The following is a 24,446-nucleotide window of genomic DNA, read 5'->3' as shown; positions in this document are numbered from 1 at the left end:
CTAGTGCCAAAATTTTCCATCCTTCATATTTTTCTGCCAATTGTTTTCGGGACACAGACGCCACAGGCCGGTGGGTCACATGGGAACGGCTTCACGAAGAGCATTTGAGGTGGCGACGCAATAAGACGAGAACGTGAAAACGCTGCTTTTTCATGCAGTCATGCCACGTTTGGACATCGGCAGCGTTTCCGAGAATTTCATCTACGGTGTCACATAATGATAGAACAGAGACGAATGTACAGAATATAAATATAAGGCCTCGCTAGTATTCTACTTCAGCGTCTGAAGGAATATTCACAGTTTTTTGATCAGCTGGTTGTGTTGTGGAGGAGCTTCATGCTGTCTGTGACTGCTCTGGTCTTATTGAGGCTGAATGATAACACACTAAAAATAGGCAGCCGCGCTCATCCAGGATCGCTGCTCTTTTAGGGAAAATTAAATTTTGGGCTGCAGTGCTGACTGCTGCAGCTTTTGACCATAACTGGTCATTGGATTATTTTCCTCTGTGGCCTTTTCTGCCATGCTTCTTCGCACTGTTGAGGTCTTTTTTGTTGTTGTTGTTTTTATCACTTGTGAGCCGGTGTGCACAAGAGAAGGAGAAATAATCAGTGAACAGGGGATGTATTTGTGAGCAAACAAGTGGGATGGCATCAGTGCTGAGAATGAGAGCAAGAAGGAGCTTCAGATTTTCTTATGTAGGCGAGTGGCTGTTTTATTACAGTATGTCCACGGGCAACAACAAGTTGGCGTGTTTTCAGTCCCACACCCTCTTTTGAAGCGAGCGAACAGGATGCCAGACAGACGCCTTCAGAAACAACTTCCCCCTGTTTAGCCAATGGAGATTTTTCTTTCAACCAGAGGATTGTGAATAAAGCAGAGGGATGCATGCAGTATCATGAATACTGCATGCTTCAGCTGGATAGTTAGGGAGGTGTCAGACATTTTTATTCCCACTCTATAATAATTAATTCATGTCCACGATGAGAAAAAACACTATCAAGACACAAATATTGGCAGTGCAGGTGTTCACAGGGATGTGTTCCAGGATCTCCCACCATACATGAGGATTATTAATGACAGCGGTCATTACTGTATGTTATCATTCAAAGCCGGTAGATCTATGTTCCTGCCGTCACCTATGGTCACGAGCTGTGGGTCGTGACCAAAAGAATGAGATCCTGGCTACAAGTGGCCGAAATGAGTTTCCTCCGCATTGAGAGGAGCCAGATGAGGTGGCTCGGGCATCTGGTCAGGATGCCTCCTGGACGCCTCCCTGGTGAGGTGTTCTGGGCACGTCCTACCGGGAGGAGGCCCCGGGGACGACCCAGGACACGCTGGAGAGACTATGTCTCCCGGCTGGCCTGGGAACGCCTTGGGATTCTCCCGGAGGAGCTGGACGAAGTGGCTAGGGAGAGGGAAGTCTGGGCTTCCCTGCTTAAGCTGCTGCCCCCGTGACCCGACCCCGGATAAGCGGAAGAGAATGGATGGATGGATTGGATTATAAAATGCGTTGTTGGTTTTTGAGAAAATTAAAAGCTTTTAGGCCTTGTACTGCAGAAAATACTGTTGTCGTGGCATGTTTATTCAAGGAAGTACTTCCCTCATCTCTGTACTACACACGCTGTAGTTCTACAAATCTGGATGAGAACGGGCAGTTTTAGCTAACATGGTAATAACGAGTATAAAAGTGAAGATCTTCTCCATCCTTACAGTTACGTCAGTCGTTGGTTCCTCACCAGAGTGAGAATCAGGTGCGCTGGATTCCTTCCTGCCTCCCTGTCAGGAAGTCGCTCCAGGCACTGCAAAATTACCTTAACTGTGTAGAACAGAAATGACTCTCGCTACAAGGCTGTTTAACTTTTGTGTGGGTGCTGCGCTTCTCTGTCTGTTTTTTCCATCGCTTTGGCATTCGTTCTGTTGATTTCTTGTTCTGTGACAGCTCTTTTATGGTGTTTTGTTGGAGTGGGATTGAGAATGGTCTCTTATCTGGAAAGGGAAGCGATGGGGGAACGCTGGGAAAAGAAGTGGAGAGAATGACTGTAGAGGGACTGTGAGCATTTATGTGTAGGGTCCTCTCAGTCTTATCTACATCTGTATTGCAGAACCAGGAGAAGTATTTCCCCTCTGACAAACAAAATAGCTCATAACCCGTCGTCGTATGCTTTTCATTGGGTGTAACTGTGTCAGGGATCAGGACAGGACCAGTTGGGTGTTAGTGGGTAGCATATCTGTGTTCGAGACACATATATTTTGGTCTGGTGTGCACTTTGACAGTTTGGTTTTGGAGAAGTTTGTATTGCATGTAACAACCTGACGACATGAACTAGGCTGTCTGTCACGCAACCCAATCTCCTCTATGTCCAAGACAGTGACATGCAGAAAAGATGCTCATGTCTGCTTAAATGAAATGACTGCAAATGTAAATTACGTGTTAAAGGGGGTTCGCAAAAAGCAGTGCAATTTTTTCCAATCCCAGTGTCTACTTGGAAGCCCCATTCCATTTTTTTTATGCTGTTACCCACAACATTTGACTGGTTTTCTCTCCTGATGATTCACTCCTGGCCCTCAATACAACTCTGCATTCATATTGGATGAGCATTTATTTTCAACTCCATCATTAATTACTACAGTTCCAAAGTAGATAGGATAGCAGATTTAAGGGCAGGTGGAGTAGTGATGAGGCACAGCTCATGTAAGCCTCCATTTTTGAACACAGGATCAGTTATGAAGTTTAGTTGAATTTTGAATTCTGTCCAGGCAGAATAAATAAAAGAAAAAGCCAGCATGTGACTGATTACGCTGTCAGTATAACAGGATTAAAGAGAGCCAACATGAAGAGAGTGAGTGTGTGAAAACCAAGGGCGGCAAAGTGTATGTATATTTACAGTGTGCATCATTCACAAGCTTGAATCACGCAGAGAAGATGTACTGCTTGGTGGACACCGAGGTTTCACACAGAGATGAGAGGGGAGTTTGGTCTTATCTGGTCTTCATGCAGACATGACTTCACTGTGGAGGACTGAAATGCCAACGGCTTATCAGGGCCAGACACCTGCTTCACTCCATTTCACATCACGTCGTCAATCAGTGCCCCGAGTAAGTTCATAAAACAGACCACCAGGAACAAAACACCTCGAAATAGAGGATTTTCATGTTGATAATTACTCAGGTAATTACTAACATGTTGCCTGGACTGCAGTTGTGTGCCTGTGTGTTGTGTTCTGGTGTTTCACCGACCTTGATATGTTCAGAAAGACAAAGAGAGAGAGACGGATGTGTTGAAACCACAAAAACAGCTACAACAAGAACCAATGCAGTCAGAGACTACAACATCCAGCGATACCCCTGAATTCAAATATTTTACCCTGACCTACTTGCAAAGATCACAGCTAGTGTTCTGACCTACTGTCATAGATCAAAGCACTAGCTTTGTTCTGTGATCTTACACTGGCCTTCTCCCTCATCTTTCTATCTTATCCTGTTCCTGAGTGTTCAAAATGTAAAATTTGACCTTGATCTAGTTTTGTCAAGGTCATCTCATTTTCATCCCCTTTGCTGCCCGAGTAATCTGCTTTTTGTTTCATCTTTCTATTTGCAACGGTTGCAAAGATATTTTGGGGACTAACGGACGGACGAACAAACGCTAACAACTACAAAACTTCACCGCTTTGAAATGGGATGTAATAATAAAATAATTGCAGAAAGTAGTAGTTATAATATCTAAATTAATATTAAGAAGCAGGGCATGATTAATCACAATAATGATATCAGTTTGTATTGACACCAATACCAACATCCATGGATACCTGAAAACAAGAGAACCAACTTCAAGTATGAGATTTATCAGAACGGAAGGATTCATGCCAGCATCCTGGATGGAGACGGGAGAATGGTTCCCCAAGAGAGGAGCCTGCGTTTGAAGACTTTAGTGACTACAAGTTACCCCGCAGCCTGGGGGAGTCGTGTTCTAGTCAAATAACGGGTGGCTGAAAAAGTCTTTGAGGTTTGTTGGTGCATCAGGGGTTTATTTGCATGAGGTGAAAGAATTCTATCCTGGATTTTAAAAGGAAAGCAGTGCAGAGGACCATGTTTTTGTATATTTGAACAATGCTTTCTCTGTGCTATGTTGGATTTTAAGAATCTTTTACATCAAAAATGCGATCTCAACTTAATATATCATAATATTTTTGTGTTTCTTACATTTCTTCCAAGCGGCCGGTGAATCGGTAAACAGCATCACCAGCATCTTATTCCCTTCTACCAATTCTGACATGACTGTGACCTCTATTGTTAGGCTGCAACACCAGCAGCACTACCCTCACATGTCCTCAACTGGGACTGACCTCCTTGCAGCTCCAGCAGTGACCTCACCGCTTTATATAAGGCAAAAATAGATGAATTACTCACAACTACTATAATCATCCGATACTCACTTCTGACACTTATGGCTAAAGTTGGCGCTCCTCCGTGGCAGTAGAGGCAAACAGTGGAACGGAGTTGGGAAGTGGTGTTCTGAAAATACTTGTTCTGTAGAGAGAGGGGTGGGGGGGACAGCAGAGCTGGCACCGTCCTGCTGAAAGTTCCTCTGACCTTCGGGTGATTTGTACCTGGAGCTGAGGTCTGTTGTCCTTGCAGCCAGAGGACTTTAAGACTCGGGGGGGAACAACTGGGGAGTGGAATCATAGAATGAATCACAGCAGCTAAATGGATGAATGGGGCTATTACCAGGTGAGCAGCTTGAGTGTTAACCCCCCGCCCCGCCCCCCAGGAGTAAACATGTTTAAATGTGAAGCCCATTCATAAATCCAACTCATTTTATTACGTTGTGCTTCATCGTATTTTGCCTTGTAAATACCTTCTCCTCACTCGAAAACATTTGAACTAAAGGGAAGATGCTTCACCATCAATGATGTTTGCATTTATGTGTTTGCCAACAGCATACAAGGGCATCCTGCAGCCCCCGGGTGCCGTCTTTCCCTGATGGAAGCGACTGCTCAATAATTTCATGCCCTCTTTGTCAACCACCTGCTGAAATCCCTGTAGCTAAATATAAACACAGGCTCATGCAAAAGAAAGATCACTGTTCACTCACACACATGTGCATCACATCATACGGAACTGCATTTTGTTGAGTTTTTCCAGGGGACGGTCTTGGAGTTAAGAATTGCATCCGTTGTGTTTGCTTCTCTTTTCACCTAACCTCCCTTCTCCTTCCGTCTCCTCTCCTCGGGGGTTGGGAGACAATGAATGGGCCACAAAAGCCAAATCACCCTGCTTAGCATCCACCCAGACCTCCCCCCCCCACTGCAGCCACACTCCCCTCGGTGACCACACCGGCCATGCTGCTGGACGCTCTTAGCTCTACGCTGCATGACGTGTTGTCTATTATAAACGCCGAGCAGGCTGCTTGTGTTGGCAGTGCAGGTTTAGAATCTGGTTTGTTGCAAAGCTACAAGTCTGGCTCTGAATGCAGAACACTCGCCCACAGCCGTTCTATATTTGTCGGAAGCGGTGCTATTAGATTATGCAGTGTTATGTGTGGTTTTTCCATGAAGCTGATTAGCAGTCTCTAAATCTTATCACATGGCTGGAGTGAGTTGGGCTGCTTTGTTTTTAATGACATTCGTAACATTGATGACAGTTATATAAAATGCTGAAATGAAGGAATGTGGATGTTTTCTCGTGTGTATGAATCTGGAAAAAGTCGGTGTGACCAGCGTTGGCTCCACAGTTGTTTGTTTGTCCGTGTGTTATTGGGAGAATTGATGATTCAGTTGGAGTTTGCCTGTTTGCTACCTTGGCAATGAGCGGCGGCGGCAGAAGAATGTTGGCCAATAGGAGGTAGCAAGTCGCAGCTGTCCAGAGTCGGTGACATTGGTGTGATTGTGCGCAAATAGAGCAGGTTTTTGTGATGTTTGTGAACCCTCACAGTTGTGATCTCTCTTCGTGCTCCCAGATGGGCCGCTGTGTGTGTGTGTGTGTGTGGGGGGGGGGGGGGGCAGGTGCATCCTGGTGAAGGGAAACATGCCCCCTGTTGCTGTTTGCCTGCCACTGTCTGTTGTTTGCAAAGTCGCAAAAATCCCTCAGATGTTCTGCCACGTGCATGTGCTGCACAGCCCTCCACACGTCCATCCATCCATCCAGGCAAGAGGAATGCGGGTTTATATAAATGTGTGATGTTTGCACGTGGTTTCAATTCATTGGGAGCTGCGTACCGTCAAATCCTCTCTGCAGCAAACGAAACCCTGAGCCAGGTTGTTTTTACGCTGTAATGAAGGCTCGCAGGATAAGCAAGAGGATCTGACTCCGTGGCGTGTCATTAATTTGTGCTTGTGATTAAAATAGGGAGAAAGAGCAGGCATTGTGTGTGTGTGTGTTTCCTGATTGTATTCTTAAGCAGAGCGCTGGTATGTGTGATTGTTTGTACACCAGGGTCTTGCTGGATCTTTGCCATGCACTGCTGATTGCGGCCTTGTGAGATTTATATCCCTTCACTATTATTTACCTCTTGTTTTCACCCTTGGTTCCCCTTTTTTTTTAATCAGGGTTCTCATTCTGAAGGATAGTGCAAGAACAACCAATATTAGTGAGGTTTTCTGGTAGAGCATTTGCTGCTTTTACGTCGAGGTAAAGATGTCAGGCCTAACGAGAAAAAAACCAAGAGTTGTAAAGAAGCACATTGATAATGATTTGCAAACAGATAGAGAACTAAGCTCCTAATGTACATCAGAGGAGCAGCAACAAATAAAGTTAATCTTCTAATGGGATTTAAAGTAGATTGCAATCTGATTTGTGTGACCTTTTGTGTGAGATCCTGAACTGAGTTAACCGTTGCCAAACGGGTCGTCTTAGCAGGAAGTTGTACACTTCTTCCGTTCTTGTCTAATAGCAGCTTTACATGCACGTTGTAACACTGAGGTTTTTCTAAGTAGTCTTGAAGAGAACACGGTTGATAGTTAATAGGGTGGTGCAAAGGAAGCTAATGCTAACAGCACCAGGGTCTCAGGACCCGTCTAAACGTAGAGGAAGAGGCATCAAGCCAGACTAGTTTTGCACTAAACCATTTCTTTTTTCTTCCATCATTCTCCTTTTCTCCACTCTTCTATTTATTCATTGGTCTCTCCCATTAATCTTTTCCTCCCATTCTGTTGGACGCTGTGATATTTTCTGGATCGCTCACGTTTAGGGAGCCAGGCCCTGATCAGAAGTTGTCATCTTGCCGTCGTCCTGAGTTGATTTTATGAGCTTATCCAGCGGCGGAGCTGGTAGCTGTACTTTCTTCTGAAGTTGCTTTATGGAGGCTGATAGGCCGCTGAAATGATGGATTGTAGATGCCACGAATGAAGAGGACAGAGGGGGAAAGATGCCAAGAGGAGAAAAAACATAGGTGGATTGAGAAAGTGGCTGAGAAACAAAGATGCTGCGCACTAACAGAGGTGTGTGTGAAGGTAGTGGAGGAAGGAGCTTAAAGCTGATGTGAGGACAGGAAGGAAGTGGGTTCTTTTAGAGGGGACGAACATGGAAAAGTCAGAAAGCAAGAAGTTAATGTAGATTTAAAGGCCATGTGATGAGGTGGAGGACAGATGAACAGATTCTAAGCGTGTCAGTCTGAAGGCTACGTGACCATGTGAGGAGCTACTCCCGCGAGAAACAGCGTGGCATAGTTTTCCACCCTTTTCTTCTGTTCTTCGCTCTCTCTCACACGCTCTCTGTCTCCGCTGACCTTTCCCTACAGTAACACTCTCTGTTTTCTTTCCCTCCTCACCTCCTACCTCCTTCATCCACTCCTCCCCTTCCTTCATCCCTACCTACTTAAATCTAATCTCTTTTGTCCTCAGAAATCGAAAATCTGTCTTTTACCCTGCGTTTCCAGGTCGGTGTCCTAAAGGGAGGGCAATTATTGGGGATAAGTGTTTTTCTGAATGTGTGAGTGAGGTGAGACCAGTGAAGGTCAAAGATTCCTTCCTCACATCATCCCTGATCTACATCACTGACTGTTGAACCTACAGCTCTGTCTATTACAAATTTCTCTTTTTGACAGAGGCGACTTGATTTGGCTGCAGTTTCCTGTAGAGCAGAATGTTCATTTCCTCCACTCCCTTCTTCATGTCCTCTCTGAACTTTTGCTCCATAACCTTATATCTCTCCCACCTTGCTAGATGCCCCCTTTCTCCCTCTGTCTCCCTCTCTCCTCGCCCCTACCCAGAGAGTCACCTTATCTCCCTGCAGTCTGTCTGATTTATTTATCACTGCTCTGAAATATTAAAGAGTCTACTGCCTCCAGTCCAGAGGGGAGTCCACAACTTACAACACACACACACACGGAAACACACACACTCACATACAGTGCACTTTGCTCAAGCTAGTCAACCTCTTCCTGTTTAGAGTCTTCTGTCTGTCTTACCAATGAATAGATGAACAGATTCTCTGTCGGTGCTGCTGTCAGAAATCTGTTGTCCGGGTCGGGGCAGTCTCTCTAAATTGACTGTAGGTATAACTGTGAGCATGAACGGGTGTTTGTCCTTCTATGTGGCCCTGTAAGGATCTGGCGACTTATCCAGGGTGTACCCAGCCTCCACCTCCATTCAGCGTAGAGAGGCTCCATGCTGACTGGAGGTGGGGCCTGTGCAAACATTGCACAAACTTTGCACAAACTTTGTTGCATCGTAAGCTGCTGCAACATTTTCCGTCTTCTTCTGTTTCGCCGTGCATTATTGGATCAGTCGTCATGACGCTAAATTCCATGATTAGACGTCTGATTTTCACTGACGAGCTCCACCAGACCATCCCACAACCCTCCCTGTTGAAAAACACATTTTCAACGTCTATACTGTAAACGTCTTTGGCAGCCAGTGAGTTGAAAGTGCGGGGCTGAAACAGCCTGTTCTCTGTTGAGCTCATTAGAGCAACTTTTACACTGGTGAAATTCAGAACCACGGATCAATTTGGGGAAAAACATTTCAAATATAGTTGGACGTCTGACAGCTGTGTGAGATTGATGAAAAACAGTATACAGTAATCTGGGACCTTTAAACATAGTGGGTGAAGTGCGGAACATTGAAGTTAGCATCAGTTAGCATCCCTCAGCACACATCCCCATCCCTCAAGAATTCTGGAGAATCTGGAAAGTTCTAATCCCTTACTAGATACTTCTTTCTGGGATAGTTTTTGGTTGAGGGAAAGGTTTTTTTGTTTGTTTTTTTCAGGTAATTTGAGCAGAAATAAACGGAGGTTTTTCATCCAGGGTATATGACAAAAGTTCCTGTTTAAAACAGGCTGTTGTTGCATTTCTGCCTTACAGATAGTCAATGTAAACTCAACGTATTTATGCTTCCATGAATGATATTCAAAACAAGATGAGGTCAACCCATTTGTTCAAGTTCCTAAAGGACATTCTGACATTGTATAGCCCATCAAATTATATGATTAATTTACTAAGCAATCAGCAGGTTACTAAATTATGAAAAGAATCATCAGTTGCACCTTCAGATCTGACTCTGATTCGTCCTCCTGGTGGAACATCAGTGGGCATTCAGTGTCTTCGCTGACATTTTACTTTTTAACACTTCTGACATTTTTAACTTGGCATGTATTAAATAAATTTTAAAAATAGTCCTCCAACAATGTCAAAGCAAACCACAATATCATAATAATGTGTTAGAGCCCTGCCCTGCAGGCGACCCGCGGCACGATGAGAACACTGAGCAGTCAAGTAGTTTTTGCAATATATTCAAAATCCTTTTGCCTGGCTAATATGACTCTAAACCACTGGCAGAACAACATTCCATTTGGCATTTGTGTTCTGTAGCCAATGGAAATGAAAAACATTTTTAAAAATTTCTCTTTACTGGTGATTATATTTGTTTTTATTCAAAATCCTTTTTTTATTTCATTCCTTTTTGTGCTACAGAAAGGTAAATGCCTTGTGTTTTAATTTAGCTTATTGTATTTTCAATAACCACCTGTTTTCTGTTTGTTGGAGGAAAATCCTTCTCAGAAGAGACTGAGATGTCGTCCGTCTATTCTTAGCAGACAGCGCCTGAGAGGTCAGCCGTGTCTCAGGCTGGAAATAGTGAGCGGGCCGAAGTGGACTGGGTCCGCTCCACGATGGTACTGCACCTGTTGTGGAAACTGGGCTGCCTTGTAGACCAGTGGCCTGACGCCTGCTGGATCTGCCTCCACACTCGCAGCCATCTTTACCAGACAGCCATGACAGCAAATGTAAAAGCTGTTGCAAATCTAAAATGAATGAAGCATCATTTACACCCGGATTTTCTCTCCGACATGAGAAACTTATTTGGATGGAAGTTTTGATTGAATTTATGAGCTGGATCTGACTGTAGCTACGCTCATAAGGCTTATTGAAGGTGTGTAGCTCAGTGTGGTTCGTGGCTGTAATGGACACTCTCAGGGTTGTTTTGGAAAGTGGGCAAAGCGTTTGGTCTTTGGCACATCCTGTCCACTTTATGCTTTATGGGAACTTGGCTGTGTCGAAGCCATCGTGGAGCTTCATGTGTCACCAACGTCGTCTCATCGTGCCATTACACTGTTTACCACTTGAATAAATTCCCCTCTGTGAATAAGTGAACTTTAAGATTCAAATAAAGGGAAATGAACATTGGCCGGGCTACAGAACCGAAAGGAAGTTTGTTTTTCTTGCTTCCAATCCGTAAGTGTTTTAGATCATCTGTGTTTGAAGGCTTTTCTTTCTCTCCTTTTTTTTTTTTTTTAGTTGAGAGACATCTTTTACTTACATCCAGTCTCCCCTTCATCTAATCAGTGCTCAGGAGAATGGCCTTGGCCTCCAACCAGCCTGTCACAAAGACTGATGTGATGCAGGATCAAGCCCTGTATCTGTCCTTGTATCCGTCATGACTTGCATGCAGAAAGCTCGTCTCTTCTGCTCGTCTCTCCTCGTCCCATTATTCAGTACCGCACAGCTTCATCTGGCAAACCCTCGTCCCCCATGCACTGAACAATCCACCTCAAAAATCAGAGTCCATTCAATTGAATGCAGCTTGATTTAAAGATTGGATAAGATAATCTTTTATTCGAAATTTTCTAATTTGTGGGGTAGCTTTATGAGAGGAGTATTAATTCTAATGAATGTATGTTTATCGGGTGGCGCGGTTTGGTTTCGCTCCACGTCTCACATGCAAAACATTGTATTGATCAGTGTTTTTTTTTCTTCCTTTCTCTGATGAATGGGAATGCAAAGTGGGGGCGAAGACAATTGATGTGTCTCATGGAGGAAAGAAAGTGCATATGAGTGAATCTTCAACCAGATGGAAGTTAGGATTGGTGGTGAATAATCGTCTGATGCCTTAACATATCCACACAGGCTTGGGTAAAGAAAAAGCACACAGTGGCGTTCTTCAGAAGCGTTGCCCCCCCCCCCCCATGTCGCTAATCAGGCCGAGAGAAGCGACAGGCAGTTTGTAATTAATGTGATAAATGCAACATCTGTCTCCAGTGTGACAGGCGAGAGAGAAATATGGGTGGTGAGGGTAAGAAATATGACGAGGATGTGGATCAAAGCAGCGAGGAAAGAGGAGGAGGCGTGATCGCCAGCGAGAGAGCGAACGTGAGAAAAGCAAAGTAAGCTGTGAGCTGATGCAGAAGTACGTAAAGGTGGGAGAGGGCACCATCCAGACGACACCAGCCGAGTCGCGCCGCTATTAAAACGAAAAGGCACCAATTTATTCACTCATGCATTATTTGTAAAACAGATCAGCAGAAATCCAGCCGTCTCTCTCTCTGTATTTATGGGTGACCTAATTATGGACGTGTCACCTGCTGCTACTCAATACACTCTGTGTGTGCATATGGAAATTAGCTGATTGTGAAATATGGAATGCTTTGCACCATATGTCTGGTCCTGGGTTATTTCCCTTTAAGTGGGAGTGGGTTTGACGTGCCCAGGAGTCCAGCTGTATGGAGATGAGAGCGATGGTGAATGGGCGGACACAGGAAGGCATGAATGGAGACCAGGAAGTTGTTGAATCAGGAAAATGAAAACGACCCCTTTGGCAGGGCAACTGCGATGCGCGGTGATAGTCAGAATGCCGATGACATTGTTGATTCAGTCTCTTCAGTCAGTTAGTCTATAAAAAGTGGAGGTTGATTAGTTATTATGGAGATATTTTGAAAATATCTTTATTGTGACAACTGATTACTGATGGCTGTGCAGCCTCTATGCAGGAAGATAAGTCACCGATGTTACACATGAAGGCTCCATATATCAAGTTGAGGTAGTATTGATTTTAATCTATCCATAGTTATTAGTAGAAAACCACTCAGAGAAAGGAAGTCACCCCTAAAGCCAAGACTCCACATTTCTATGATTTGCAAACCTGCAGGGATAAACTTTGCCGTTAATATTGTTGCCTCAGCAAAAAGTTGTTTTAGTTTGGGGGGTTTTTTTTCGACAGATAAAAAAAAATAATTTGCAAACATGACATGGAATGGAAGTGAATCAGACAAGAGGGTCATGTGACATTCACAAACTGCGTGCCAACGTGAAGCATAAAAATGCACAAAACATTAGGAGTAATGTATGCATGTAATCACATGTTGGTGAGTAAATGTTGGTTCACCAGACTCCGCTTGATGCTACCAGGACACTTCATCTTCCTCGTGACGATATGATTTAGGCAGTTAATCCTAATTTTCACTGTTTCTTCTTAACTGCTCTGATTGTGAAGTTTGAGCCTGGGTTAAAGACCTCGGTCTCACTCAGCTAGTTTTAATAGAGAGCAGAATTTCCGCTGAATCGGCTGTCGTTTAAGGGAGGCTGCGATTCCTGATTAACTGTCTGAGTGGTGAACAGCCACGGCTGCTGGTCGATAAGATGTATTTCCTGCGTGTCTGAAACCTACATTCTTCTCTGAAGCCGTTCTGTCAAATAATCTCAGCAAATCAGACGGATACCATCACACGAAACACGCAGCCGTTTAGAGAACGTGAGCATCTTCATGTAGGAGTGAATCTATTCATGGGACAGTCGTGAAGGGAGATTTAAGAAACCGTGTAGCGTAAGTCAAGTGATAGTGCTTTTCTTGGATTGATGGTTGTGTATTACTATAATACACAACTGTATTATAGTAATACTGAGGGCCGCACACAAGGGCCCTTTTCGATCATGGCTGAAGAAAAGCGAGGCTAAAATAAGGTTTCTCCAACTCTGAACAGGATGGTATCACTGTATCAGATGTGTGTGGGGGTGGGGGGTGGAGGGGGGGTGGGAAGCAGACCATCAACAAGCTACGAAGGAAGTTATTGAGCAGAGGTGAGGAATGCGGTGGTGACAGTTTGGAGCCTTCTCTCCACCAGCAGCACCTCCGTAGATTCCTGCCCACAAACACAAGAGACTCCCACTCCCACTCTAATGACGGTGATGACATCAGCGTTCAGCTCAAAGCCCAACAGCGGCGACGCTCCGAGATGGATGTATTTTCAGCTGTGGGGTAATTAATTATTTACAGGTTTCTTTGCGACATTTTATACAAATCAGACTGGATTTTTCTTTGTGTGTGTGTGTGTCCCAGTGTACTTGAGAAATTGTGACATTTTAAGACTGTGATAGGAGCGTGTGTGTGTGTGTGTGTGTGTGTGTGTGTGTGTGTCAGACAGAGAAGGAAGTCGTCGCCAACATTTACTTAGCTCCTCTCCTCAAGGCTTTTTGTGCCCCACATTCAAAAGAAGGAATGAAACTCTCCCTCTTGATTTCTGGAACTTCTGCCTGTCGTCTTCAACATTCAGCCCCCATCTCTATTTTACGTCCTGCATCTTGTTCACGGTGTGGATGGAATGAGTCCTATGTAGGACAGTGCAGGAAAAAAAAAAGAGAAGATGCTACGTTAAGAATTTAAAAATCAAGCTCCATCATTAATCAGCTGTCTGGATATTTGTATGAGAATCATCACAGTACGTCAGTGTTGTCAGTGAATGTCATCCGACAAATTGTTTTTCTTGAAACACACACACTTTAATTGGCTACAGCTACCAATAACTGTTTCATTCTTTTTGTACATCCTTGAAAATCACCAAACTTAAAAAAGGAGGTCAAATTCCTGTTAAATATTGTCTCTTCAAACATTACTGTCCTTTTTAGTGCAAAGAAAACACTGGTGGAAACTAAGAATTCTAACACCCGCAAAGACCTGGATCTGGATTATTGCTGGACCTCGATTAACCATTCAAGGAATCCCTCATGATCGGGGCTGAAGTGTGTTTGTAGATCAGGGGCTGAGCTCGGAGGATGAAGGGCTGCATTCCAAATTAGAACAAGAAAAAGAATTCAACATTTTGGCAACTGTAACCTTGACAGTGGTTGTGAAAATCAGAGGAGATTCCTGGACCAGTCTTATTGCTTTCATTGTGACTGACTACCTGAGTAGCCGGCCAGAAGGGGAAGGCAAAATTAGATGTCAACGGTACCACCTCCAATTCTGCTATCAGGAGCTTAGCTCCATTACGGATTTTCTTAGAAGAGAAAGGTGTGCCACAGGGATTAAAGTATGGCAACAAACTTCATTAAGATATACATTTCAGACGCGATACGAATTGAGAAACCTGAATTCTCTTGTTGTAGGTTTGGGTTCACCCACTTCTGATTCGTTCAGGCTGCACAGGCCTTGTTAGGTGAAGCTAGAGTGGAATCAAGCTAAACTCCGTCCACTGGTAATGGATAAGGAAGATCATTTTGCATTGTGCATATGGAGAAAATGTGACGCAGGTTTAATCGCATTAGATGAGTGTATATCTCGACATATATTTTATTATTAATCTGTTTGTAACTGCTTTTAATTTGTTAAAATGAATTTCAGACAGAGTAAGGGGGATATATTTGCTGACTTTGAGCTTCAGGTGATTGTTCTGATCTTTGCATCACAGATAAAGCTCTCTATCAGCTGACTTGCGTATTATAAAATTAACTTTCCGATGTTTTTTCATTTCCTGCAAAACAAAAAGGAGAACGACTAAAAGTAAATGTCAGCGTTTCTCAGAAATTGTGCAGGGCTGTGTGTATAAATAGAGCCGAGTTGGGTGTTCGTGTCTGGACAAGGACAAGTGCGATTCGAATAGATGCCAAAGGACAAACCTAGGAGACGTCAAGCATCTATATTTGATCGTTGTCTCATCCTTTCTTCGCTCGTCGTGCTTCTAGCTCTAGATCAGCACTTTCAAGCACCGCACTCTGATTCAGTTTGCAGCCTTAAGGATTCTGGGTAAACGGATTAAGAACAAATGTGTTACAGAAACTTCTGCTGGTTGTGGATGTGTCCTCAGCACAAGGACATCCATGAGCTGATGGATATCGGAGAAGTGCTCAGCTAAATCCTCTGGGTCCTGAACAAAAGCAGTCATCGTTCTTGCCTCGCATCTGTTCCTTTTGAGAAAGGATTTAGTGTCTCCTTCCTGTCACGAGTGTGTGTTTAATAAGCACCAAACATAACAGTTGGCTTTAGTGTTATTCCTACCTTATTAATATGTCCTTATTAGCATACTCAGTGTGAGTCCAGATTCTTTTTCTAGATTTTAATTCTGGTCAACAATATGATTACCTTTAAGTGATTCACAATGATTTTCATTGCTGATTACAGTATTTCCCGCACTCTATCGCGCACCTAAAAGCATTTAATTTTCTTGGAAGCCAACAATGCGTCTTATAATGCAGTGTGCCTCATATATGAAAAAAGCTTTAAAATAGGCCATTCGTTGAAGGTGCGCCTTAAATAAAGCCTCAGAAACCCGAGAAAAAACAAATCCTCATATTTCAGAGTCCTGAGTCAGAATCTCAGGGCTGTAATGCTTTTAAATATTTATTTTTTTAGTGTAAGAAATCTCACGTAATGTTTAAAAATGTTTTTAAAAATGTCTCTGACCGTCAGAAAATACGTAAGATCTTCACAAACTGAAATATTTTCATTTCTGTTATTGATGAATCATTTTAACACCAGTGCCTACATTATGACAGTTGTATAAAATATAACTTATGATGTCTTAGACACTGAAGGGCCTCTCATTAATCTACAGATGCAAATGAGTATTTTTGTTAACAAATAATCAGATTCATTATTTTGTGCAGTGTTAGATCTTTCTTTTTGTCTTTTTCGCGTATTTTGTCCACTTTAACCTAATAAATATTAAAACATATATAGTTTATTGTCTTGAAAAGCAGCAAATCTGTACTTTTCAGACGGTGGATCCATTTGATTTTCAAAATAAATGCTGAGTAGTTTTTTTATCGACTGATCAATTAATGACCTTTTCAGCTTCATACTGATCAGACAAAAAATGTTACGTCATATCAGCAGAATTTTGCCCTGATTCTGTTGAAAAACTTTGACTTGCATTAAACAAGGCGCTATCCATAAAGAGAACGACTCGTCTGTGTTCGTGTAATGTTGATCCTTCATTTATGTGTTGTTACTCCATTTGTTTGTGCAACCCCCATCCCTTCTGTCTGTAATCAACCTGTTTGATCAACCTGGAATTTAATACAGGAGATTTCGACAGTCGGTGTAATGTTTGTTTGGAATTATCGTTTGTTTTCTTGCATCGCGACCTAATGTGTGTTGATGCTGGCAGCTGTAGGTAATAATAGACTGACTGGAGTTGGAGGATGAAAAAGTATTATCTGTCCTGGGATCACAACACGCACACCACCTTCTCACAGTAACATCATGTTCCAGCATGACTGCTTCTACTTAGAGACAGCGCTCGTCGTGGTTAGTCACAGCTCCATCCGATGTCAGCGTTACCGCTCTCAGATGTAATGTTGGGACATGTGCTTGCTTTAGAAAGATGACATTATTCTGTGTGAAGCAGATGTGTGAGAAAAGTTTAAAAAAAAAAAAAATCATCCTCACTTATGAATAATCACGGCCACTGTGTGGCTGGGGCCGTGCATTTTTAAATTTCCAGGAAATAGAAAGAGGTGATCACTTATGTTTTGTGATCACAGTAGGTTAATCCTCTGCCGTCTTTTAGCCTGACGTGTGTCACATTTACTCAGCAGCATGTCTTTTTTTAAAAATTTAATTTCAGTTGAGATGCTCTATTTTGAAATTATTTCCAAAAAATATTTTGAGTGCTCGGCAGAGTCACGTCTGACAAATATTAAGAAATAAGAAGGAGAACAGCTCGTCTAAATCAAACACAAAGATAAAGAGCAAATAGCAGGTTTGAGTCAAATAGAGATCTAAAAAAATACCAGCGCTGCATGACCAAATAAACCTGAGTACTGGGAAACCATATGGTGTAGCCTCTGTCATATTTTAAAATTATGTTTTAAAAAAAAAAAAATCAGTAAGTAAAGGAAAAGTAAATTTTCTGAGATTCCTTGGCAACTGAGCAAACACCCGCAGAAGAAAATGTAGACGTGTTGAGAAAGGTGCTGAGAAAGTCTGATTGAATTTTGGTTTGTTAAGATTTATTATACGTCTGCTCTTCAGAAGATAAGTTTCCATTTCTTTTGGGTTCAAATTTGAAGCACATAGAGTTTAAGTGCTGCGCTGTTTTTGAGGGGTAAATAAATATTTATGTACCCAAAATGTCTCTTTCTGTATTAAAATGCTTAAAAACCAAAGAGGTGCTCATGTCAACTAGAGACTCTCAGCCCATCTACTGTTACCTGTGTTTTATACTTTTACTCAAACATCAAAGTCAGCATCACCAGTGAACATCCAGTATCAGACAGTAATCGAAGCATCTCGCAGAACAATCGTGTTCTGGCATGTCGGAGACGTTCTATACACTGAACATGAGTCCATTATTGAGTGGCTGTCCAGACAGTCGACACCAACCGGTCCTCTGATCGCAGGGCTAGGCCAGAGGAAGCTACGCATCGACGTCCTCCTCACACTTGGTCAGGGTTTAATACAGGTTTTCACCTCCTCTAATGGACTGAGCCGTCGCAGGAAGGACACACAGGCCAAATCTCACTCCTCAACTTGTGTGTGTGTGTGTGTGTGTCACGGCCAGCCGAGCAGACGCACGGCCACACAATCCGTTCACTACCAGAATGTGATGCGAATGCGTAATTGTTCCTTCCACTTTATGAGATAAAGCGGGGCGAGATCTGTCTCTGATTGTGTGTGTGAGTTGCCAGACGGTCACCTCTGCTGTAAAATCTGCTTTATTGTCAACCGAATGAGCCAACAACCCCCCCCCCACACCCCCACCCCCGGTCTGTTGTCCTCTGGGGCACGCCTTTGTGTAAGTTTGAGGGGACTTAGAATGAGATTTCTGCTGAAGTGGGACAGATGTTCAGCCAATTGGAGTCTTTGGCAGCGGTAACTATGGTTACCAGATGTTCTTATCTCACTGCCTTACACCTCTCATTCTTTCAGTCGGGGTGAAGAAGGAGCCGGGGCGGCTCTGTGTATCTAAGAGGCAGTGTTTCATGTCAGGCTGTCTGTGAAGGCTGAAGGCCCCGAAGCATTTCCTGCCACTTTTAATGGACCTCTATTCAACTTTCCAGTTCTGATCTGCCGTCACACTGGAGCTCTGCATTCCACTCCTGAAATCCTCATTCACTTTACAGATGTCATTTCTGTCCTTCCTGCACCGTCTGCCACGCAACACATGCACACAATTTGGACTAAGAGGCAATTGATTTTTTGTTTGTAGACGTGTGTGTGTGTGTGTGTGTGTGTGTGTGTGTGTGTGTGTGTGTGTGTGTGGGGCCACATTCACTCCCCCCGTAGATCACCTCTGAGCTCAGAAAGTTTGTTGTGGTTTTGGGTGAGATTGGAAAATTCTGGGACGAAATAATTTTGGAATGTGTATGTGTGTGGGGGGGGGGTGCGAGGAAGCGTTTTCAAGGTCACATAAAAGCATCCAATGTGCCTCCACAGTCTGACTGCAGAGGAAACTTTTATTGAGTGACAAGAATCTGGGTTATAATCCCAAAATACACATGTTTGTATCTTTTCAGTTTTATCTTCAGATGATAATACACCATAATTACAGATGATTTGATTTTACGATAATATATCACGAGAGCTTTTTACACTTTCTGCTGTTTTTTTGTTTGTTTTTTTGTTTTTTTTGTTATTCCAGGGATTTTTTTTTTTTCAGTTTGCAAGATAGATAAAAAGCAAAATAAAATCAAGTAGCTCTGTTTACTGGTTTTCAGAGTAATGGCACTTGTTTCAGGACTATCATGGAAACTCGAACCATACAGAAGAAGTGAGATAAGACATTTCTCCTCTAGTCAAAAAATGTGGAAGTGATTTAAAGCCCATAAAGCTTGAGAGTAGTTTCTTTTTTTTTAAACTGATAAACGGCTGTTTTCAAGGTTGATATTGAAATATTTCATATTTAGCTGATAAAAAAATCATATTAAAATAATATTTGAAGGTTTTCATCACAGTAGAAAATACACATTCAAATATTATTTCCAATATTTTAAGTCCTTCCTGTCTCTGTTGGTTTAAAGGCTGTAAAAGCAGTAATGTTTTTTACATGACGATTGTGTGCATTATTTATTATTTACATGTCTTGTTTTCGTGCATAACACATTCCTCATAAGTAAAACAATAAGAAGGCTTCTATTTGTGGCGCTCCCACTCCCACTCATGACGCCCTCTCTGGCTCCGTCACCATCGTTTCTGATAAACGCATCAACCTGTCTGTCTGCCTGTCTGTCTGTCCCATATAAGCGGAAGAAAAGGGATGGATGGAATGAAAATCAAAACAGCGTTTAAACATTTTTTAAAACACACTTTTTCCACACTCCCTCCTCCGTAGTGTTCTTGTCTCTGTCTGTATTGCTTTAATGGTTTCCTTTGTCTCTCTCTCTCTCTTTTCCCTTTTCATGTCCCTCTCTGTCTCTCTCTTACACACACATTCTTTAATAATGTGTTAGAGAGATGATAATGAACGGTTCCTCTCCTCTTCAGTCTCTCTTCCCCTTTTCTTCCTTTCTCTTCCCTCCATCCTCCTACTTGATCTGTTAGAGAGGCTGCTGAAAGAGATTTTTCTATTTCGGTTATGAAAACCCCTCAGGGTGATTCAAAAGGAAAACTCAGATAACTTTTCTCATTTCTGCCGGCCTGATGGCAGCGTGATGGATGGAAGTGTTTGGAAGTCTTGTCTAGCACTCGACTGTTCATCTGAGTGGCTCACAGCTACTAGTCTAAGGGGACTTCTTTGTTAGATATTCAAAAGGTGTGTGTGTGCGCGCATGTGTGTGTGTGTGTGTTGTATTTTCTCTGCTGCCCTAAAAGTATATTTTTAAGATGTCTGAAATTATTAGTTGACCCAGAACAATCCGATAATATATTAACTGTTTAAGTCAAATGCAGATCAAAAAGTTCAAAAGGATCATTTTTTAACTTTAAATTGAATACCCTTTGTTTCCAAAACCCACAGAAACACATTTTAAACTGTTTTACGGTTTTATGCTTCATTGCATCACTATAAGTTATAGAGACTGATTTAAACTAAGCCTATATTGGCATTTTTGTTTTACCAGTGCATTAAATCAAGGATCTTTGATGTGAAAAGCATTGATTTATACTAACAAATGAATTAAGAATATTGATCACTCGGAGAGCACAGTCTTCCACCACAGCAGCCCAGGCAGTTTCTCCCTCATGTCGGTTTTCTTCAGGATCCACCTCAGGAACAGTTGAAGATTTGACACTAAACTTGATCTTATTTGCAAGTCTGATTTATTTAGTGAATTTGTGAGTTCTACATGTTTTTAATATTCTGGATCACCATGGTTCTGGAAACTTGAATGGATCCAAGTCAGACTTGAACATACCATATATCTCCTGGGGACCCACACAGAAAGGAATCAAACTCGCGACCTTCTTGCTGTGAAGCAACAGTTTTACCCACTGCACCACCGTGCCGCACTCCCATAGGGACATCATTGTTTAGCAATTGTCCAAGTGAAATTCTTTTCCTTTCCTACAATAATAAAAAAAACAAATGTTGGTCTGAATCAAAACTAAAAACCTAACGGAGGATTTCTTGGACTAATTCCTGCAAAACAAAACCCAACTTTTTAAGTAATCCCACAAACAGACACACAAATAAAGCAACATTAGTAGAGTCTGTTATTTCTGTTACCTCTGTCATCTACATCCTTTTCACCTCTTCTCAGTGAAACACCTCTATGACTAATGCGCCGCACTAAACAACAGACAGGCACCAATTATTTGCTGAATGACGGAATATTTATTTGCTAAAACCAGACGTTCCCTGTTTGTTTGCTGATTAATTGTGTCTCAGGTTAAGGTAATGCTTTAACTACATCTGTCAGTTTCCCTGCATTGCATGTTTCAGTGGTTATAAAATAGCAATTATTACAAGGAAAAATATTTCTTCTTGCTGCTTTGACCCCTCTGTGTCTCTATCATTGCATCCAACGCTTTTCTCCCCCCCAAGTCTAAGCATCCTTGATTATTGCCATCTTGTCTTAATCCCTGTATCTCACAGTTTTCATCCCGTCTCCACTGTCTCTCCCTCATCTACCCTTCCCTCCATTCGTCCCGTAAACCCGTGCAGATTTTGCTGGCAGGCGCTGGATGTGTCGATCTGGTTGTCCGGCAGGTTGGACCGTCAGATAATCATGACTCAGCCTCCGCTTCACATTCCGTCAGGGCCGCCTCTCGTTCCCAAGCAAGAACACACTGTCCCAGGCAGTTCCAATAGATTCACAAGAGTCTTCAGTAAAAATACAAACACATTTGAAAAATATTATTACTAATGGAAGTCCTGCAATGAAAGTGTTAGCTATTTAAAAATATGCAAATATGATCAGGAAAATGTACTCTGTTCAGAAAATTGGCTTTTGTGACGAACTGTTATAAGCCTAACACACTGTGATGTTGTTTTATTCATGTTGTAAGCATGATTTTACTGTTCTGACCATGTGTGTAGACGTGTTTGTGTCCATGGTAACAATCACACATCGGTGCAGCTAATGATTTTTTAAAAATCGTTGCTTAATCTTCCGCAATGCGTTGGCAACGTATGCGGAGCCTCTTTCCACCTCATGCCCGTAAGTCCACTGGGATAGGCTCCAGCAACCCACATGACCCGCGGAAACGGTACGGAAAATAGATGGATAGCTTAATCATTAATCTATTGACTTGTAACGACAGCCAGAAGGGAAACAGTCAGCATGCTTGTTTTGTTCAATCATGAGTTAAAAAATCTGAACGTTGTTTAGAAGTTGCGAACTGCAGGTATTAAAATGATTGGAAATGTGTGACAACAGTCAATTGAAGAAAATGAAGTCCAAATAATGTTGTTTCCCTTTGGACTGTTGTTAAATGAATGCATTAATATGGAAAAGTAAAGTATTTGCACCTTAAATCAGTATTTAAGTACTGTGCATGAGTAAATGGAACCAGGAAGGACTGGTGGCTGACAATGAAACAGTTCAGTAGTTGGCACAGTATAACCAAAGCAGACAAAAGACTCCTTGTTCTGTTTATGACCTTTGACCTCCGTTTGTGACTCTGTGCCCCTGCGTAGTAACCACAGGATTAAGGTATGTCAATTGTGATTGTCTTCAGAAAAGACAAAGGATCTGGTCAGACGGATCCATAGTGATTCTGGAATGAGCATCACCGTGGGTTACTTTGGAGGAAAAAAAAGTAGGAGAAGAGTAACGGAGCGTGCAGAAGAAATAACACGGATAAGATCTAACAAGAAAGGAATATTTTCATGCATGGAGAAGAGAGCAGAGGAGAAGAAGGGTTATTGAATTCTTGAAAGTAATTTCCCAGAGAAGAAAGAGATGTAGAGGTTGATAGAGAGAGAGGTGTAGACAGGAGATAGAACACACTTGAGACATTGGCTGATCTACCAGCGTCGGTCATGTGACCTGAGAGCATTATGTTGAGAGGCAGGAAATTGCAAACTTCTTCTCTCCTGCGGACGCTCACCGTTTTTTAATAGCTGCAGGGTTTTTTTCTACACTTGTTGGAAGTTGGAGCTGTATGAAGGCGTCACGCTGCACATCATCGACATGTCAGCAGAATGTACTCAGTCATTTGTACTTGGAGCTTTTTGAGCTCTGTGACCTTGGACTGGCTCATTTTCCCTGCATTTGGCACAGATGTATGGAAACAAAGGCTTCTCTGGTGTCAGCCTCTAAGTAAAATTGATAAAGGTTATGATACATTTGCTCTGGCTCAGCTCCATCCCACAGCAGGGTGCGAATGTGAGGCTGTGAGGGTTTGACCAGCGATGCAGTTTTTCTTTCCTTATCTTTGTTCATCTGTGTGGAAGGACAAGCAGGTTAACGTCACAGTAACCTGATGTACACTAAATACATTAAAACTCTCTTTTTGTACCGATTATATCATCATACATGTTACCGTATCTCCCTCAACAATCAGCCATTGTAAACTGGGTTGACTATTTACACGAGACTCTCTTAGGCTGCAAACCAATAATTGAACACCAGAAAATCAATCATAAATCATTTTATAAGGGATAAAAACCCAGAAACATTTACCTGTTCCATCAGTCGTTGTGAGATGCATTGTTATACTTTCAAAGTGATGACATCACCAGTAGGGCTCCAATGAATGTTCTTTTTCTGGAGTTATATATACATATAGTTAAACAAATACATTTTGAATTAAAGAAATATTCGCATATCCTGTTCTAATTACTATTATTCATTTCATCTTATATTTTCTGTCGCTTTGTGAATCGATCAGTTGAATATCCACGATGCAGCGTCACACAAATGACCTCTGCTTTGACAACGTGCTGGTTTTTGACAGATAAACTCACTTTTAACTATAATTAGTCACACCTTCACACTTATTTTTTCAAAATCTTGCAATTACCTAATGACTTTCATGTCCCTCTGCTCTTCATTATCAGGCTGCCGCTGACTTTGCCAAGGCGCACCTGCCTGACGCTCTCCGTCAGCAGCTGCTGGCCTACGAGCGGGAGAAAGAGCGCGACAGAGAAAAAGACAAGGAGAAAGACGAGAGAAAGGACAGGGGAGGCCTCTCCTATCCTTCCATCTTGGAGCAACAGATCCTGACTCTGGACAGAGAGATGCTGGATAAGCTGTCTGCTATATATAATGAAGCAGGTGTGTTTATTCATCCAAAATACATGCAAGTTCTTTCATGTGTGACGCCGTGCAGAAGTTTTTTTTCAGCAGTACTTTGGTCTGTCATTTAGACGTAAATCAAGAAGGATTTGAACGCGTGCAAATTGTATGGCAGCTTGACAAAAGAGGACAAAGGCCACACAGAGGTACCTGATTTCAAGCACAAGCTTTGCTGATTGGTGGGAACACAATGAAAGCACCAGTTTGTCCAAGGTTGTCCTTTAAAAGTCTCCATAAAACTACATACTTTTTTCTTTTTTTTTAAAATTCCTGCAGCTCCATTTTACTTTTGTTAAATCGCGACTGTCAGCAGCCCCAGACCTTGCTTATTCAGCTGCTT

The 24,446-nt window shown here is 42.4% G+C and overlaps 1 protein-coding gene across 1 annotated transcript in view; it reads left to right on the top strand.

The window, feature by feature from the left end:
- The window catches only part of ppm1lb (protein phosphatase, Mg2+/Mn2+ dependent, 1Lb), a 42,606-nt gene that overhangs the window by 2,325 nt on the left and 15,835 nt on the right, over positions 1-24,446 (top strand). The window contains exon 2 of the mRNA XM_068317374.1: positions 23,869-24,085. Within this exon, the coding sequence (XP_068173475.1) occupies positions 23,869-24,085 (217 nt within the window). The remainder of the gene's footprint in view (positions 1-23,868; positions 24,086-24,446) is intronic.

The sequence above is a fragment of the Antennarius striatus genome, chromosome 6 (genome assembly GCF_040054535.1).
Source record: "Antennarius striatus isolate MH-2024 chromosome 6, ASM4005453v1, whole genome shotgun sequence".
Lineage (NCBI taxonomy): Eukaryota > Metazoa > Chordata > Actinopteri > Lophiiformes > Antennariidae > Antennarius > Antennarius striatus.
Note: the sequence above shows the minus strand (reverse complement) of the source record. Positions and strands in the feature narration are given on the sequence as shown.